Source organism: Tamandua tetradactyla, chromosome 2, assembly GCF_023851605.1.
Source record: "Tamandua tetradactyla isolate mTamTet1 chromosome 2, mTamTet1.pri, whole genome shotgun sequence".
In the NCBI taxonomy this organism is placed as follows: Eukaryota; Metazoa; Chordata; class Mammalia; order Pilosa; family Myrmecophagidae; genus Tamandua; species Tamandua tetradactyla.
In genome coordinates this window covers 207094154-207110547 of record NC_135328.1, presented here as the reverse complement: position 1 = coordinate 207110547, position 16394 = coordinate 207094154, and the positions used below count along the sequence as shown (strand labels likewise).

Below are 16394 nucleotides of genomic sequence, written 5' to 3'. Positions count from 1 at the left end.
ACCCCCAAATGAGAGAAGGAAAATCCCTCGTAGGCCCATAAACTGAACTGGATGTATAGAGATAATGGACCTGATCTTATACCTCCTAAAGTAGGAAGATTAGACAACTGTCAAAAACCATTAAACTGATGCCCTGGGGAGTGTGGGCTGAGAAGCTTCACTTAAGGCGTCGTTCTCTCTGGCACACACAGTGCAGTTAGACTTTCCCTCATTTCCCTACACTAACCCCCATCCCGCCTTATTCTCCTTCTCACATGCCCCTCACACCTTCCAGGCCAGGAGGCACCCCAACAGCTGACCTACATGGGACAAGGTCTAGGGCCCAGAGTAAGGCTGGAATGATCACACTCCAGTTCCAAACTATGATCTGGCCAGTAACGGCAGTGGGTGGCTGGCTTAGGGTTCCAGCAGGTGCTGCCCGGCAAGGGGACGGGATGGTGGTAGTGGTAAGAGGTGGAGGTGAGGTGGGGGCTGCACAGTTCCGGATTCCAATGCTTTCAGTTCCCGAGAGATGGGTTGGGGCGTCGCAGTGGGGAGAGTGCTGGGCTACCATCACAGAAGAGAAAAGGAATTAGGGCAAAACAGGATCCGGTTGTCAAGGGATTGATGGGCACGGGATCTGAGGACCTTGGGGATCACACGGCTGCAGGGTGCGCCTGAAGCGATGCCCGGGGAGGTTTAAGGAAGCTGTCGGTGCTGATCGCGGACGGGCCGGGGTGGGGCCCATGCGCGGCTGGGGAAGGTCAGGGGTCCGAGGCGCGCGCCAGGCGTTTCTCTGCGGTCGCCAAGGCCCAGCGGGAGCCCCCGGCTGCCAGGACGCTCTCGGGGCTGGGCGTCGCTGCACTCGCAGGCCGGGTCCAGCTCCGGTGGCTGCGGCAGAAGAAGCCAGCGGCCGCGTCGATGCGGCGCCCCATCTCCATCGTACGCGGCACCGGGGAGGCCCGCGCCTGTGACGGCAACTGGGCCCTGGCGGCCGGCGGCGGTGAAGGGGTTGCGAGACTCCGACCGCAGGGATCGCCCGCAGCCTTCAACCGCGCGAAACACCGCGCCGGCCGAGGCCGGAAGGGGCTGCTTTGCTGCGGGAGGGGCCGGGGTGGCTTCCAGCAGGTGAACCTGCTCATGGCTGCAGATGCCGGAAGAGCGAGCTGAGCCCAAGGCTGGGGCCGAGACACCTGGGGTCTCCCTGCCGTGTCCCCTCATCTCCCTCGCCACCCCCGGTACAGTCCCCGGGACCCTGTCCCCTCCAGGAGGGACCTTTCCTACGGGCTTAGAGCTCCTGAGAGGGAATAAGGTCCTAGAGGTCGGCCCTGGGGCTCTCTCCTATGGGCCGCCCCCGGCTCCAGGCTGCAACCTGTGAAGAGGCATCTTTAAAGTACTGAGGGAAAAGAATTGTCAGCCTCTAGTTCTAGACCCACGTGAAAATGCCCTTCAAACACCGCAAAGCACAGACTTTGTTCAGACAGAGGTTGACAGAATTCATAGAGAATTTCACTGTAAGAAATATTAAATGGAGTTCTTCAGGCAGAAGGAAAATTGAATCTATACCCAAAAATGGACAGTGCTGGAAATGGTAGATATGTGGGTAAATTTTAAAGACTTTCTCTCACTTTTAATCTTTTAAAGAGATAATTGAGTGTCTTATGCAGTTAAATATGCATTTGCCAAATGCCTGATCCTAGGCATTTACTAATTATGCTTTCCAATTTTATAATTAGGCATCCAGTAAAAGGGCACAGTCTGTGCAATGTGAAATGAAAACCTATGTAATTGCCTAAAACTAGAAACAACTCGAATGTCCTTCATCTGGGAAATAAACTAACTGTGGTGCATCCATGCAGCAGAATGAACTGCTGATGTGCACAAGAACTTGAGTGAGTCTTGAATGCCTTAAAGAATCAGACTCAAAAGGCTACATACCTGAAGATTCTATTTAGATGACGTTCCTGTAAAGCCAATACAAGAGAGACAAAAGACCTATCACTGGCTGCCAGAGGCTGCTGGAAGGAGAAGTCTGTGGGGTGATGGAACTATTTTATATCTTGATTGCTGTGGTGGTTACATGACAGTATACATTTGTCAAAATTTCAGACCCTAAAATGGTCGACTTCACAATATGTAAAGTACATATTAATTAAAAATTGAAAGAGAAAGAGAGTTAACTGTTTCAAGCAAAAATATTAACAAGTATTGTGGAATTAATAACAGAGGTAGAACTAAAATATATTAAAACTATCACAAGGGCAATGGAGGGGTGAAATGGCAGTATATTGTTTTCAGGTTCTTACACTACATGTGGAGTGGTGTAATACTATTTGAAAATGGACTGGTTAAAAATGTAAACTGTAAACTTAAAGTAATCACTAAAAAAAAAAAAGAGGCATGAAAGGGTAGAGTAGAGGTAAAATTAATCATGAAAAAAATATTCAATTGAGCCAAAGAGGGCAGATAAAGATTTTTTATTAAAGTAACAAAGAACAGATGGGACAAATAGAAACATGACCCAATTTACATGATTTTTTTACATGATTTTTTATTCAGAAAGAACCTATTAAGGATGGGAGAGCTGGGCAGAGAGAAGATTCTCTTCAATACTTGGGTATCTCCTATTACAGTCTAATAATAGGCAAGTTGGCATAGCATACACTGTTCAGCAGCCAGAAGTCCAAGTCCAAAGCTCAGAGGAAAGCAAATACCAGAAGTCTCTAAATGCTAAAGTCTCCAGTTGGCTATGCGATGGTTATAGACACCTGTAATTCCTTCAGCTTTGAATGAGATAGAGAATGTAAAAGTAGAGCTTGCTTTACTGCTGCCTGGACCACTTTCAAAACATTTTGCTGTTAAGAGGCTCCTTTTGCATTTAGACACTTATCTGATAACTTAGTACAGAGGATTTAACAGATTGTCTCAGGTGTATAATGTGCTGTTCACAGGTTACTATAAGTTTAGTCTTTGTGTTTTCTGGTTGGGGACCTGGAACCAATAACCTGTCATCTGCACATTGTAAAATGTCACTGGCAATGGCTCAAATGGCTCCACATAATGATGACTTGAGGGCTATCGTTTGGAGTATTCTCCTTCTTCCAGGCCTGTCCATTTTTGCCCAGCTGTGCTTGGATAGTGTGCAATGGGAGCATTTTCTTCTGAGGCTCCACTATCAGAACATGCTACTGAAGTTCATTATTGTATGGAATGTGTGGACATATGTCAGCAGATATTATTGCAGTAGGATATGTCTGACTCATTAATGAAATAATCCAGAGGCATTTTAAATAACCCAGTGAAAGATCAGAAAATGTATACCACACACCTTGCCAGGTGAAGGCATGTGGATGGATTCTGGCCTTTTGCCTGAATGAATATTGAAAGGGAGGCACTAGCAAAATCCAAGGTGATATACCAAGTGCCAGTGGTGGCAGCAATTCAATCACTAATATTCAATTCTATGGATTTGAGAGTGGCTACTTTTTATTTAAACTTGAATAACTCACAGTGATGTACCCAGAACTGCTAGCTTTTTTCACCTACAAGGCTGTTAAACTGAGAGAGAGCATGGTATAAATCCTTAAATGAGAAGGATATTTTTCCTCTCCTGATGTGTGGCGCTCTTGTAATCCCTTGACTGGTGCAGGCTGTGGAGTATAGGCAGTTCCTGTCAATGTCCTCTCCTGAATCTCTGGAAACAGCTACTGGAAATCGCAAATACTTCCAAGCAACATGTCCAAGCATTTGCGCCTTCCTCAAATAATTCAAAATATCCATATCAATTATGTAGTCCAACAAGGGAATGGCCATTGCACACCATACAAAATGCTCTAAAATTCTCATGTTAATTTTTGTCTCAGGTCATAGGTAACAAAAGTCCTGAACCATGAAATATGAATGTGATACCTGAAACTCTTAGATACAGGACTTATAATCACCTGAGCTCCCACATCTGAAAACCCAAAAATGTCAGGGCTTCTAATTTCCAACACACAAATATGCATACTTGTCTCAGTTTAGGGTAGGGCTGAGCCCCCAAATTAGTCTCGTTTTGCTTGGATAGGTCTCAGCTGAGTTAATGGCATGCTCCAGGGCTTGAATTAATCTCTTGGGAAGTGCACATGGGTGCAGGAGTTCTCTTTGGAAATTCCCTTTCAATTATAGCATAAAACACGGATGCCTTTCAGGGTTGTCCTGCAAGCCTTTCTTTGAGAATTTGGAATATGGAGCCCCTGACTGTGGGGTAAAACCAAGCAGCCCTAAAAGGATTCCCCAGGGATCCCCTTGACCCAGTCTTTCAGTTGTTTTCTTCTTTCCTGTTTGGGTTAATATCTCAATACTCAACCTCAGATTAATGTCTTTTTTATACCTCCCTCCCCTACTACCCGTGCTTTCTTTTCTACCACCTCTGCAAGTCAGTTCGATTTTGCGAAGGTTTGGGAGCCTGATTCTAATTCTTCATATAATACTGAAATAGTCTTACCAGCCACCCCACGCCCAAGGGCCTTTCCCCAGGATGTCACTCCAGAAGTAAGAGACAAGAGCTCCTAGACAATTCAGAGAAGCCGAGTGTACTGGAAAGATTTGATGATGAAGCCCCAGGAGACAGGAGCCCAGTCCCCAATCTGACTTACCACTGGCTGGGTCAGCTCCGGGACCCTGAGCTCTGGGTCCATCTCCCATGGCTCTGCCTCTTAAGCAACCTGCACTTTGCATATGGGATTCGGAAGTGGTGCAGGAGCGCAGAGCATGCATGTATGGTGGTGGTGTGCCACCTCCTTGTCTCCCTTCCCTAACTTCCTCCAGCTGCTCCTCTCCACTGTGGGTGGGTGGGTGGGTAACATCTGAGACGCGGTCCTGCATATTGCATCTTGGCTCAGGCCTGGTCTGCTAGCTGGTCCCCCTGTAATGAGCTCTAACAAATAAAATTATAGTTACTGAATCGTTATCTAAATGCTTTCTAACTTTCTGATATATTGTGATTTAGCCAGAAACAATTATCTGTAACTGTTTTAACTCACTGAACTGTAACCCAAGTGACTTGTTTTTTTGATGATGACGCTACATTTCATAACTGCGTGATCTTTACCCTGTAACTGGCCCGTAACGATATAACTTGTAACTGCCCCAGCATGCATCACATTTTCTTTCTTGTTTGCAAATCTGAAGTCTAATAACCCTGGGTGTGGCCCTTCAATGTTTACTAATGAAATAGCATGAGTCAGCCCAGAACTAACCAAGCCAGTTTTAATCAGAGTTGCCAGCCCTGACATGCACAATAGCTGAAACCTTAGACCCCAAATGTGCTAGGCATGTCGTCAATCTGTACACACTCAGAGGTTAGACTATCTAATCTGTCACCTAGACCCGCCCATCTTCGTTTGAACGCTATAAAACACAGAAAGTTTCTCCAATTGGGGAAGACAGATTTGAGGAACGTCCTCCTGTCTCCACGAGGCAAGCCTTTGCTAAATAAACTTTTTTCTCCCCTTAAAATTCCACTGTCACTTAATTGACCCTGATGTGCATCAGGCAAGGACTCACTTTTGAGCGGCAGTAACCGCGGATCATCTGTGCTCCTCCCACCGCCATGTCCCCACCGGCACCATGGGCCACATCGGGCACCCGGGCCTGGCCCGCTACGGTACTGGGCACCATGGAGATGGGACGCCGCATGGACGCGCCCACCAGCGCCGCAACCGTGCGCGCCTTCCTGGAACGCGGCCACAACGAGCTGGACACGGCTTTCGTGTACAACGACGGCCAGTCGGAGACCATCCTGGGCAGCCTGGGGCTGCGGCTGGGCACAAGTGACTGCAGAGGTAACGGCTGGCGCCCAGCCCCGACCCTAGACTGTGGGAGAGCTGATGCGTCCCTGGCAGCGACCGACCCCTTCCCTGCCCGTCCTCTCTGTGAACTCCAAGCTCCTCAGACCCCGCACATCTGGCCCAGGACAAGTGGGCGGTGCATTACTCTGACCACTTTCCCCTCTCCCTTCTGGGCGGCTGCAGCTCCAGAATCCCCGTCTTACCCCAACCCTGGCCTAGCCCTACGGTTCTGACCTCCCTTGTTTTCTTCTTGCTTCTCTTTGGAGCACCGCCCTACCGAGCTGTGCAGCCCCGCCTCCAACCCTGCCCAGCGCCCATATCCTGCCCCCAGGTGCTCTCCTCTCCCTCAGCCCGGTTGCTGTCACTGTCCCATCAGCTATCTAACTGCCTGAACCCAGCCAGGTCTTTGGAGTGGGCAATAGATCTGCCTTGTTTTCTCATCTTGCTCTCTCACCCGGCCTTACACTTAGCGCTCCCTCTAGCTGGGGGAGAGCTGTGGCAATGCAGGGCTGGGTTTGGGTGTGGCAGGGTGTGGGGTGGGGGTGTTGAGTGAGGGGAAAAGACGTTTCTGTCCACTCTGTGACAGGCTTTGTCATTAGGCTGGAGGAGGGAAAGTGAGTAACCCACTGTCAGGGAGTCCAGAATGTAGTGGGAAAGGTAGAAACAAATTGTTGCTGGGGAGGCCAAATAGGGAGCACTTCTGGTTTGGGGGGTTGGGAACGGGAAGAGGCACTAGAGAAGGAGGGCGTATCTCAGGCCCACACCTTCTAGCTCACCTGGCTGCCTCACCGATAGCCTGGGTTTTGACCCTGAATTCCATTTCCTTCCCCCACTTTGCACCGCCCTCATCTGTGAGGACAGGCTCACTGGACCCAAGGCCACAGATCACATCGGAGGTGAAGTTGCCACCGGGAATGGGCAGCAGACGTGGGGCAGTGGAGATGTGGGCAAGAAACTGGGAAATGTTCTCCCCATATCCCCGTGATCAATGACTGCCCTCCCACCTGCCGATTTGTCTCTGCCACACATGAGGCGGACAGAAAGGGCCCTCTACAAACCTGTTAATCCAGACAGCTGAGATACTTTACAGGGGAAGGAACAGTGCAAAATGAACTGACTTCCACACGCGTGAACGCAGAATGCTAGCTGTCCTCCTGGGATTGGGTCTCCCCAGTGTGAGTGTGCACACCTCTGTGAGTCTGGAAGGAGAGAGGAGCTTTCTCCGCCTTCTGCTCGTTTTTCTCTTCCTGTCTGCCCCTGGGCCACGTTCAGGAGGCCTCGTCTCTACTGCATTGCAGTCGCCTCCTTCCTGCTTGCTGTGCTTCCAGGCCTGCCTCCTTCTGTTCTTTCTCTGCACTGCCGCCAGACTGAATTCATAACTGTACATAGCTGGCTGATTCCAGCCTGACATGACACCTTTGAAAGCTCGCGTGGCCCTCAGGGGCATGTCCAGACTCTGGGGGGTGGCATTTGAGACCCTTTGGGGGTCAGGTCTTGCCTCATGTCCCACGACTTCCTGCCCTGGAGTTTGTGCTCTTGGAGAACAGAATGGCTGCCACAGCCTCTTGCTGACTGACCCCCTAGTTCTTGCGTCTGTGACTTTCCCTGTGTTCCTACCTCCAGCATGCGTGAGGCACTTCCTGCTTTCCCTGGATAGGTGACTCATCTTTGGAGACTCAGCCTGAGGGGGGGGAGGTCTTTGCCCACAAAAAGCTTTCCCTGGAATTCCCAGGTTGGCCTCAGGGCTTTGGCACCTTCTGCATTTCTCTCCTGCCCTTGCCATATGGTGTGCCCTCTGGACGGTGAGCTCACTGAGGGCCAAGACTGAGTGTGTTTACTCCCTCTCTGTGTACTGAGCCCCCCTGGTGCAAAGCCAGGCCCTGCCAGCAGTCGGATGATAGCTAACAATGTTAGCTATGATGTTATAACACCAGGGACATTCAGAACTTATACAGAAGACACTGTTTATTGCAAGGACACCCCCTTGTTGCAGTTGAGGGAATCGAGGCTCAGAGAATTTAAATAATTTAGCCACAGCACATGGGAAGTGACTATCATAAGTCTCTCAACCATTGTACTCTTCCTCAAAGTGAAAATCGCTACCAAGGCCAACTGCTTGGAAGGGAACTCACTAAAGCCTGACAGTCTCCGCTCCCAGCTGGAGACATCACTGAAACGATTGCAGTGCCCCAAGGTGGACCTTTTCTACCTGCACATGCCAGACCACGGCACCCCTGTGGAAGAGACTCTGCAGGCCTGCCACCAGCTGCACCAGGAGGTAAGAGTAGTCACCTGAGTCCTGGGGGGTGTCCTGCTGCTCCCCTCCTTGGCTTGTCCTTACCCAGGGAAGTGGGGTGCCAGTGTGGGCCCCAGGTGGAACTGGAGACAGACCCCACTGCCTGTGTCCCCATTCCAGTCCCCCTTTCCTGGCCTCCCATGCTGTGGTGGGTTCTGACCGTGACCCTTCCCTCTAGGGCAAGTTCGTGGAGCTTGGCCTTTCCAACTACACTTCCTGGCAGGTGGCTGAGATCTGTACCCTCTGCAGGACCAGAGGCTGGGTCCTGCCAACTGTGTACCAGGTGAGGGACAGGGCTAGAGGTCTCAATCTCCAGGGGTCTTGGGTCCCTCTCCCCTGTGACCGCCTCTGGTGCACCTGCTGGCAGCCACTCCCCTGTGGAAGCCTTTCCATGGCCCCCACTTGCCCTCAGGATAGAGTCTCAGCTCCTCAGCCTGGGAAACAGGGACTCTCACAGTCCAGCCTTGCCTCCCTTTCCTGCCTCGGGGCTTACCTTGGTCCTTCCCTGACCCTTCTTCCTTCAGCCTGGAATAGTCTTCCTCCCCCTTCTCCACTGGTACAAGTACTCAGCGCTCAGTGGGTCCTCTTGCCCTTCCTGACCACTTCAGGGGCCTCCAGACTATACGATTCAGCATATTTTGTACACCTACCATGATCAAGGATCTTACCTCTATTGTGATTGTCTGTCTTCTTGCTAGTTTTTAACTTGACTGTAACATCTCTTGGAGGCAGATTGCTCAAAATTGTAAAGCCAGCGTCCAGTCCACAGTTGGTGCTCATAGATACTTGTGAAACAAAAAAAATCCTGTGCAGTTTTCCTTCCTTGGACTCAGCATCCTCTCCCCTTCCCCTACCACCATAATGATTTTAGAAATGATGGCTGAAGTCCTGGGCAGGTTCTCACTGAGGGTCTAAAAGAGGAGGAGGGTCCTTCCTTTGATGTGTCCCCATCTCCAGCTGGCCCCTCTTCCTGCAGGGCATGTACAACGCCACCACCCGGCAGGTGGAAACAGAACTCTTCCCCTGCCTCAGGCACTTTGGATTGAGGTTCTACGCCTACAACCCTTTGGCTGGTATGGGCAGCTCTCCTCCTGGGATGGGCAAGTGACCCTGGCCCAGTCTGTTCCTAGCCCAGGAAGCAGGGAAGGGGTTGACAAGAGGCTGGGCTCTGTCCTCCACCCCAGGGTTCCCACCCTGCCTCAGCCTAGGTCATGAGGGATGTGCCAGTCTCTCTGGAGCAGTCTGCACCAGGGGATCTGATTGCAGCCTTCCTGCAGGGGGCCTGTTGACCGGCAAGTACAAGTACGAGGACGAGGACAAGAAACAACCTGATGGCCGCTTCTTTGGGAGTTGCTGGGCTGAGATATACAGGAATCGGTGAGCTGCGGATGGGCTCTGTAGGTGTAGGTGAGGTCCCGAATGGAGATGCTCTGAGGCTGTTTTCCAGCGGTCTACCAGGGCTCCTGAATCCTGCAGGAATTTCCAGACCCTGGGGCATTTCTCCTTGTGTCCATGGGGACTCGGTGGGGAAATGAGGATCCTGGGAACTAAATCAGATCTGCCAAGTCACAACTCTTCCCGGAGAAGAACATACCACCTCAAAGAGGAAAAGGAAGAACCTTGGCTTGAGGCTGAGAAGACCTGGGCCTTTTCCTTCCTGCTGTACGAGCTACCATTGTTTCACCTGACGAAATTGGGGCAGATTTTATGAATTGTTAGGAATGAAGATGCCATTGATGTCTCTGGTGAAGGAACCAGCCCCCTGGGTGGTTCTTATCCCAGTACAGTAGAAGAACCACTGCTAGACACTGGCCCCTTCAGTCCCACAGCACTGGGGAGGGGTCCGTGTCCCTGAAGGGCTCCTTGGCTGTGGTCCGCAGGGTGACTCCACGCTCCTAACCCCTGTGCTTCTCTCCCCACGTGTAGCTACTGGAAGGAGCACTACTTCCAGGCCATTGCCCTGGTGGAGAAGGCCCTGCAGGCTGCTTATGGCCCCAGTGCCCCCAGCATGGCCTCGGCCGCCCTCCGCTGGATGTACCACCACTCTCAGCTCCAGGTAGGCACACCCACCTGCTCCCAAGTCTTGGCAGGGGCGGGGCTGGGCGGCGAGTGTGACTGCGGTCCCTGGCACAGAAGCCCGTTGAGGTCTGGCCGTCCCCCCGCAGGGTGTCCATGGCGATGCGGTCATCCAGGGCATGTCCAGCCTGGAGCAGCTGGAACAGAACTTGGCGGCGTCTGAGGAAGGGCCCCTGGAACCTGCTGTCGTGGAGGCCTTTGATCAAGCCTGGCGTCTGGTTGCCCATGACTGTCCCAACTACTTCCGTTAAGCGCCATCATGGCTCCACCTACCAGAGGGCTTCTTTCCCTCTGTCACCTCGACCAGTGTTTGCCATAAGAGGATTTCACGTGGTCTTTCCTGATGTTCTAAATCTATGCATTAGATTTCTGCCTTCCTCCCTGTTGCCTTCCTGATGTGTCAAGGCTGGGGCTGGGCCCTACTTGGCATTTCTGTGTGAATAAAGCAGCACTTGACCAGGCTGGAGCCCAGGCCTGCATGAATCCCAGGAACGTGTCTCCTCTGCTGCTGTAACTTGTTTCCCCTCTTGCCTGGGGTCTTACCAGGAAAGGGGAGGAACTGGGAACTAGATCTTCCAAGGACAAAGCAATGCCCACTCAGGGTCCCCTCAGTCCCTTGTCCTGAGTTCCAGCCCAACCTCCTTGCAGTGGTGCCTGGGGTAGTTTTTTCTCTCCTAGGAATAAGAATTAAATACTTGAATATGATACAATTTGAGAAAACTTAACATCAGTAGCTCCTCCACGTAGAATAGTCAACTCTCCCAGGAAACGGTAGGACATTTTAAGTCTTCCACTAACTTTCAACTCCAGCAGCAGCTCTGTTCTTCTCGTAGCTAAAACCTCCCTTCCTACCATCCTAAGATTTTCGGCTTTGGCTGTCAGTGTCCTGTTGAGAGTGAGGGGTGGGGAAATGTAGACAGGTTGCCAGTTTCCCTCAGCAAATCCCTGCTCCATGCAGGAGGCACCCAAGGCTGGAGAAGAAAAGAAACCCCTGGCCTGGTGGTGGCTGTTTGGCCATTCCCAGGGCAGCACCAGGGCTCCGGCCTGGGCATGGGGTGGAGTGTGGGACGCGCAGAAGCCAGCACTTGGAGCAGGCTCCTGAAGTGCTCAAAGGGGATCCACTTGGAAACTCAGACAAAAGCACAAATCCAACAGACTCTTCATTCTAATGCTCGCTTGCTCTAGATTGACACCTACAGGCAAACTTTATTCTTCACAGTAAGACATCATTCCCTTTTGTTCTTCATCCATAGCAAAATGTATGCTCCCCCAAGAGAGATGGTATATAGTTATCTATTATACAACAAACCACCCCACAATCGAGTTGCTTAAAACAACTATGAACTTCCAAAATTGATGTGCAGATTCAGTGCAATCCCTAATAAGTCCCACCTGGCTTTTCTAAAGAAAGGGACAAACTTAGCCTAAAATTTATATGGCAATCAAGGGAACCAGAATAGTCAAAACAAATTTGAAGAACAAAGTTGGAGGGCTCCCATTTCCCAATTTCAAAACTTGGTACAAATCTACAGTAATTGAGGCAGTGTTGTATTTACAAAAGCATCTGCTTGGAGATCAATGAAGTAGAATTGAGAGTTCAGTAATACAACTTTGCATTTACTGTCAGTTGATTCAATTTACTTGCATTTACTGTCAGTTGACAATTCAATGGGCAAAGAAGAACAAAAAGTTGTGGGACAACTAGAGGCCCTGTGCAAAATAATGAACTTGGTTAACTATTTCCCATATATGCTGGCTTGAAAGGATGTATGTCCCCTAGAAAAGTCATGTTTTAATCAAAATCCCATTTCGTAAAGGCAGAATAATCCCTATTCAATATTGTATGTTTCAATCTGTAATTAGATCATCTCCCTGGAGATGTAACCCAATCAAGAGTGGTTATTAAGCTGGAATAGGGGAGATGTGTCTCCAGCCATTGGATGGGTCTTGATTGGTTTACAGGAGTCCCATAAAAGAGGAAACATTTTGGGGAATGAGAGATTCAGAGACAGCAAAGCAGAATGACATAGCTATGAGAAGTAGAGTCTGCCAGCCAGTGACTTTGGAGATGAAGAAGGAAAATGCCTCCTGGGGAGCTTCGTGAAACAGGAAGCCAGGAGAAGAAGCTAGCAGATGACACCCTGTTCGCCACGTGCCTCTCCAGATGAGAGAGAAACTCCGACTGTGTTCACCATGTGCCCTTCCACTTGAGGGAGAAACCCTGAACTTCATCAGCCTTTTTGAACCAAGGTATCTTTCCCTAGGTGCTTTTGATTGGACATTTCTATAGACTTGTTTTAATTGGGACATATTCTTGGCCTTAGAACTGTAAACTAGCAACTCATTAAATTCCCCTTTTTAAAAGCCATTCCGTTTCTGGTATATTGCATTCTGGCAGCTAGCAAACTAGAACACCATAATACACACAGAAAAATCAAAACGCATCCTAAGGTGTGTGGGGGAAGGGCCGGGCTGGGGTGGGGGCTGGTGGTGGAGCCCACCACCCGTGCCTGGTGCCAGAAAAAAAGGGCCGAGAAGGCCGGGGAGCTTGAGGTCCCAGAAAGCTCCAAGGATGGCTTAGTCAGGATGACTGTGAGTTACCACGGGAAGTGTGGCCAGTTCTCTGTCAGGTATGGCCAGTTCTCTGTCCTAGGGAAGGACACCTTGGTTCAAAAAGGCTGATGAAGTTCAGGGTTTCTCTACCAAGTGGAAGGGCACATGCTCCCCTTGTCCAGCTGTGTACACAGCAATGGTGGACAGGACACCTGGCAGTCTTCAGGACAAGCATAAAACTTGCATATTGCGAAGTGGCTGAGCCCGGTACAGCCTCCAGGGAAGAGCCGGAGGGGGAGGGGGTTGGTAAATACCAGTAACCTGTTCTTTCTTTGTGGTGGTTACTGGTGCCGCCCCCTACTCTTGCAGCAGGAAGCTGTGAAGGCCAGTCAGTCCCTGGAGTAGCTTGCTGGAGTCAGAAAGGGACATAAAAGTTCGCTTCCCTGAGATCCCGGGTAGGCACAGCCCGACTGCTGATCAGGCCTTGGGATGCCCAGAGGCCTGGCTCTCAGGGTGGCATTATTCCAACCAGTGCTGGGAAAAGTTAGTGACTTAAAGATGGCAAGCTTCCTCAGAGCGGTGGATGAAGGTTGAAAGGCTGCTTCTGCTGGGCAGGATACGAAAGCCCAAGTTTGGGGAGAACGCACAAGCTCCTGGCCCTTCCTGCCCCACCCCCACCCCTGCTCCAGGGAAATTTTGGAGCTGACCAGCCCTCCCCTCCCTTTGTGTGTCCCTGGCCTTGTTCTGGCTGGAAGAGGCTGACTTGGGAAACTCCTTTGAGGCATGGTCCCCTCCCAGAATTTGCTCTCAAGGCAAAGGCAGTTTGAGAGGAGAAAAGCAGTATAAGAGAAATTGAGGTGGATCCCGGCCTAGGGCACCTGCTTTAAGACTGGTAGTGGGATTCCAGGGAGAGGAAGAAGGCCTGTCTCCTGGGAAGCAGACGGGCATCCAAACTCCTGTAAACAGGGGAATTCCTAGGCCACTAGCAAGCCAAGCACAAGCCCTGGGCAAAGGCAGAGGCCCAGAGACCCCAGGAGGGCCCTTCACTTTGCTTTTGTCTTGGGTGGACCTGCTGGATAGTAGGGCGGATGCTCAAGAAAATTCCTGTCCTATCTACAGCTGGTTACAAACCCAAGAAACAGACGTCTCAGGAAATAAATCCCAGAGTTAAGGTGTTAAAATATTAAAATGGACAGTGTATACAAAAATTACAAGACAAGCGAAGAAATAGGAAACGATGACCCATCTGAAAGAAGAAGATAAAAATCCAGAAAACACCAATGAAGAACAGACTGTGAACATACCAAAGACCTCAAAAAAAATGATCTTCGATATGCTCAAGGAGATGAGGGAAGACATAGAGAAAGGACTAAAGGGTATCAGGAAACAAACAATGCATGCACAATATGAGAATCTTAATAAGGAGGTAGAAATTTAAAAAAAGAATCAAATCGAACTACTAGAGTTGAAAACCACAGTAACTAACATGAAAAATACCCAGGAGGGATCCAGGAGCAGATTATCAGAGCAGGCAACTTGAAGACAAGTGAACTTGAAGACAAGACACTTGAAATGAGGCAGGCAGAGGAGCAGAAAGAAAAAAAGAATTTGTTAAAAATGAAAAACGCCTAAGACACCTCTGGGATACCATGAAGTGTTCCAATTTATGCATTACAGGGAGTCCCAGAAGGAGAACAAAGAGAGAAAGGGACAGAAGGAATATGTTAAGAAAGAATGACTGCAAACTTCCCAAACTTAGCAAAAACATGTGACTATGCACATCCAGGAATCCCAAAGAACACCAAACGGGATAATTTTGAAGAAAAATACACCCCATCACAAATTGATCAAACTGTTAGGTCGGGGGAACGGGGAAAGGCACTGCAACTGGAGCTGCAGAGGCTGTGTCACCCTTCCCAACCTGACTTCTGGAACTGATGACCTGCCCCTTCCGGATGTTACCTGACCCCCATCCTTAAAAGCTGCCCGTGCTGAAGCCCACGTGCGCACTCACCTCCCTCCATCTTGGGTTTGGTGAGTTCTGCCTGGGAGTGCAGAAATAACACCCCCCCCCCCCTCGCACACTTTAAATTTCCTGGTGTACCTTTCTTCTTTCTCATCTTTTCGCCTCCTAAACCTTTCACTGTTGAATGCAAAGGACACGGAGAAAGTTCTGAAAGCTGGAAGAGAAAAGCAATGTATTATGTGCAAGGGTGTCCCAACTCGATTGAGTGCTGATTTCTCATCAGAAACCATGGAGGCAAGAAGGCACTGGATTGCAATATTTACAGTGCTGAAAGAAAATAATTGGCAACCAAGAATTTTATATCTGGTGAGACCTGTTTTCAAAAACGAAGGAGCTGAAATGATGATCATGCAGCTATGTGATGATGTTAAGAATTACTGATTGCATATGTAGAATGGAATGATTTCTAAATGTTGTGTTAATTTCTTTTTTTTTCTTTAATTAATAAAAAAAAAAAACGAAGGAGCTGTGTACTCGAGGCTGGGCTCACAGGACTTAGTAGGGAGGGGGTGGGGGAGGGTCCAGGAGAAGGGGGGCCCCGGGATAAGGGGAGCTCCGGAGAAGGGGGGGTCCAGGAGAAGGGGAGCTCCGGAGAAGGGGGGGCTCACGCTGGGTGCAAGCGCCGCGTGGCTCGCAGGGGAGAGAAGGCCGAGCTGCTGCCGCTGAGAAGCCCTTGTTCCCGCTGCCGAGGAAACGGGCGGAGCTGAATGTGGACAGCCTCGCCACCCGATTCCTGGAGCTGCCATTGTGGATGAGAAGATCTGCTGACGTGGAGGACCGTCACCAGCCCTGCAGTCCATGGAGCAGATTCAGAGAATTATGAGACCTACTGATGTCCCTGATACAGATACTGAAGACATCTGAGAAGAGAGCTAAATACTAGGATGGTGGACCATTTCTGGATGTCCCGTCACTCCACCTCGGCCGGCTAATCCACCGGAGAAAAGGTGAAGAAAGGAACTCTGTAAAGAAACCATCAGATTTGTTAAGGACATGCTTCATAATATGTGAGTGTGCGCTGTAAAACCATCCAGCCGTTTGACACCCTTTACAATGTCATATCTGTAATTTAAGGAGATGGGTAAAGGATCTTAATTTTTTTTCTAATAGAAAGATGGGCTACACTCTATTGTGATAAGTATACTCTGTTATACTATTCAACAAAGTTAAATCAAAATTCAAAATTATCCTTTAAAGTTACATCTTCACATATCACAATTTTCAAAGTTGAAAAGCATCTCAGTTAAATTAGATGTGATAGTTAAACCAGATGGAAGCATTATGATCCATCTGTTGTAATGTGGTTTTAGTGTTGCTTGGTTGATTGTTTGGGGCTTGTTTTGTTTTGTTTTTGCTAGAACAATGGCAAAATATTTTTTTAGATTTTTTTTTTTCCCTAAAGTGAAATGTGGGAAGAGCTTTGCAGACATTCACAGGCTCTTTTTTTACCCCTTGCTTAGCTATTTATGTACCTGTTTGATCTACTAATAAACTTAGGTCTCATAACAGTAAAAATGAATTTTAGAGATTGATGGTTTAAAAAAATTGCAGGCTGTCCAATCCAATGATGCAATCAAACAGTTTGGGCAAACTTTACAGCTGATAGTGAATATTTTGCTTTATACAAAAATTG

The 16394-nt window shown here is 49.3% G+C and overlaps 1 protein-coding gene across 1 annotated transcript; it reads left to right on the top strand.

The window, feature by feature from the left end:
• Positions 1-5347: 5347 nt before the first annotated feature.
• Positions 5348-10665, top strand: LOC143674824 (aflatoxin B1 aldehyde reductase member 4-like). Its single transcript, XM_077151060.1, has 7 exons — positions 5348-5804; positions 7901-8088; positions 8285-8389; positions 9083-9179; positions 9384-9483; positions 10033-10162; positions 10272-10665. The coding sequence occupies exons 1-7, from the start codon at positions 5573-5575 to the stop codon at positions 10431-10433; spliced, it is 1014 nt and encodes a 337-aa protein (XP_077007175.1). The 5' UTR covers positions 5348-5572; the 3' UTR covers positions 10434-10665.
• Positions 10666-16394: the final 5729 nt, after the last annotated feature.

Excerpts from the sequence above, each read along its gene's own strand:
- LOC143674824 (XM_077151060.1), top strand. The coding sequence starts at position 5,573 with ATGTCCCCACCGGCACCATGGGCCACATCGGGCACCCGGGCCTGGCCC. Across the intron at positions 5,805-7,900 it reads GGGCACAAGTGACTGCAGAG|TGAAAATCGCTACCAAGGCC; the intron begins GTAACGGCTGGC and ends TCTTCCTCAAAG. Across the intron at positions 8,089-8,284 it reads GCCACCAGCTGCACCAGGAG|GGCAAGTTCGTGGAGCTTGG; the intron begins GTAAGAGTAGTC and ends CCTTCCCTCTAG.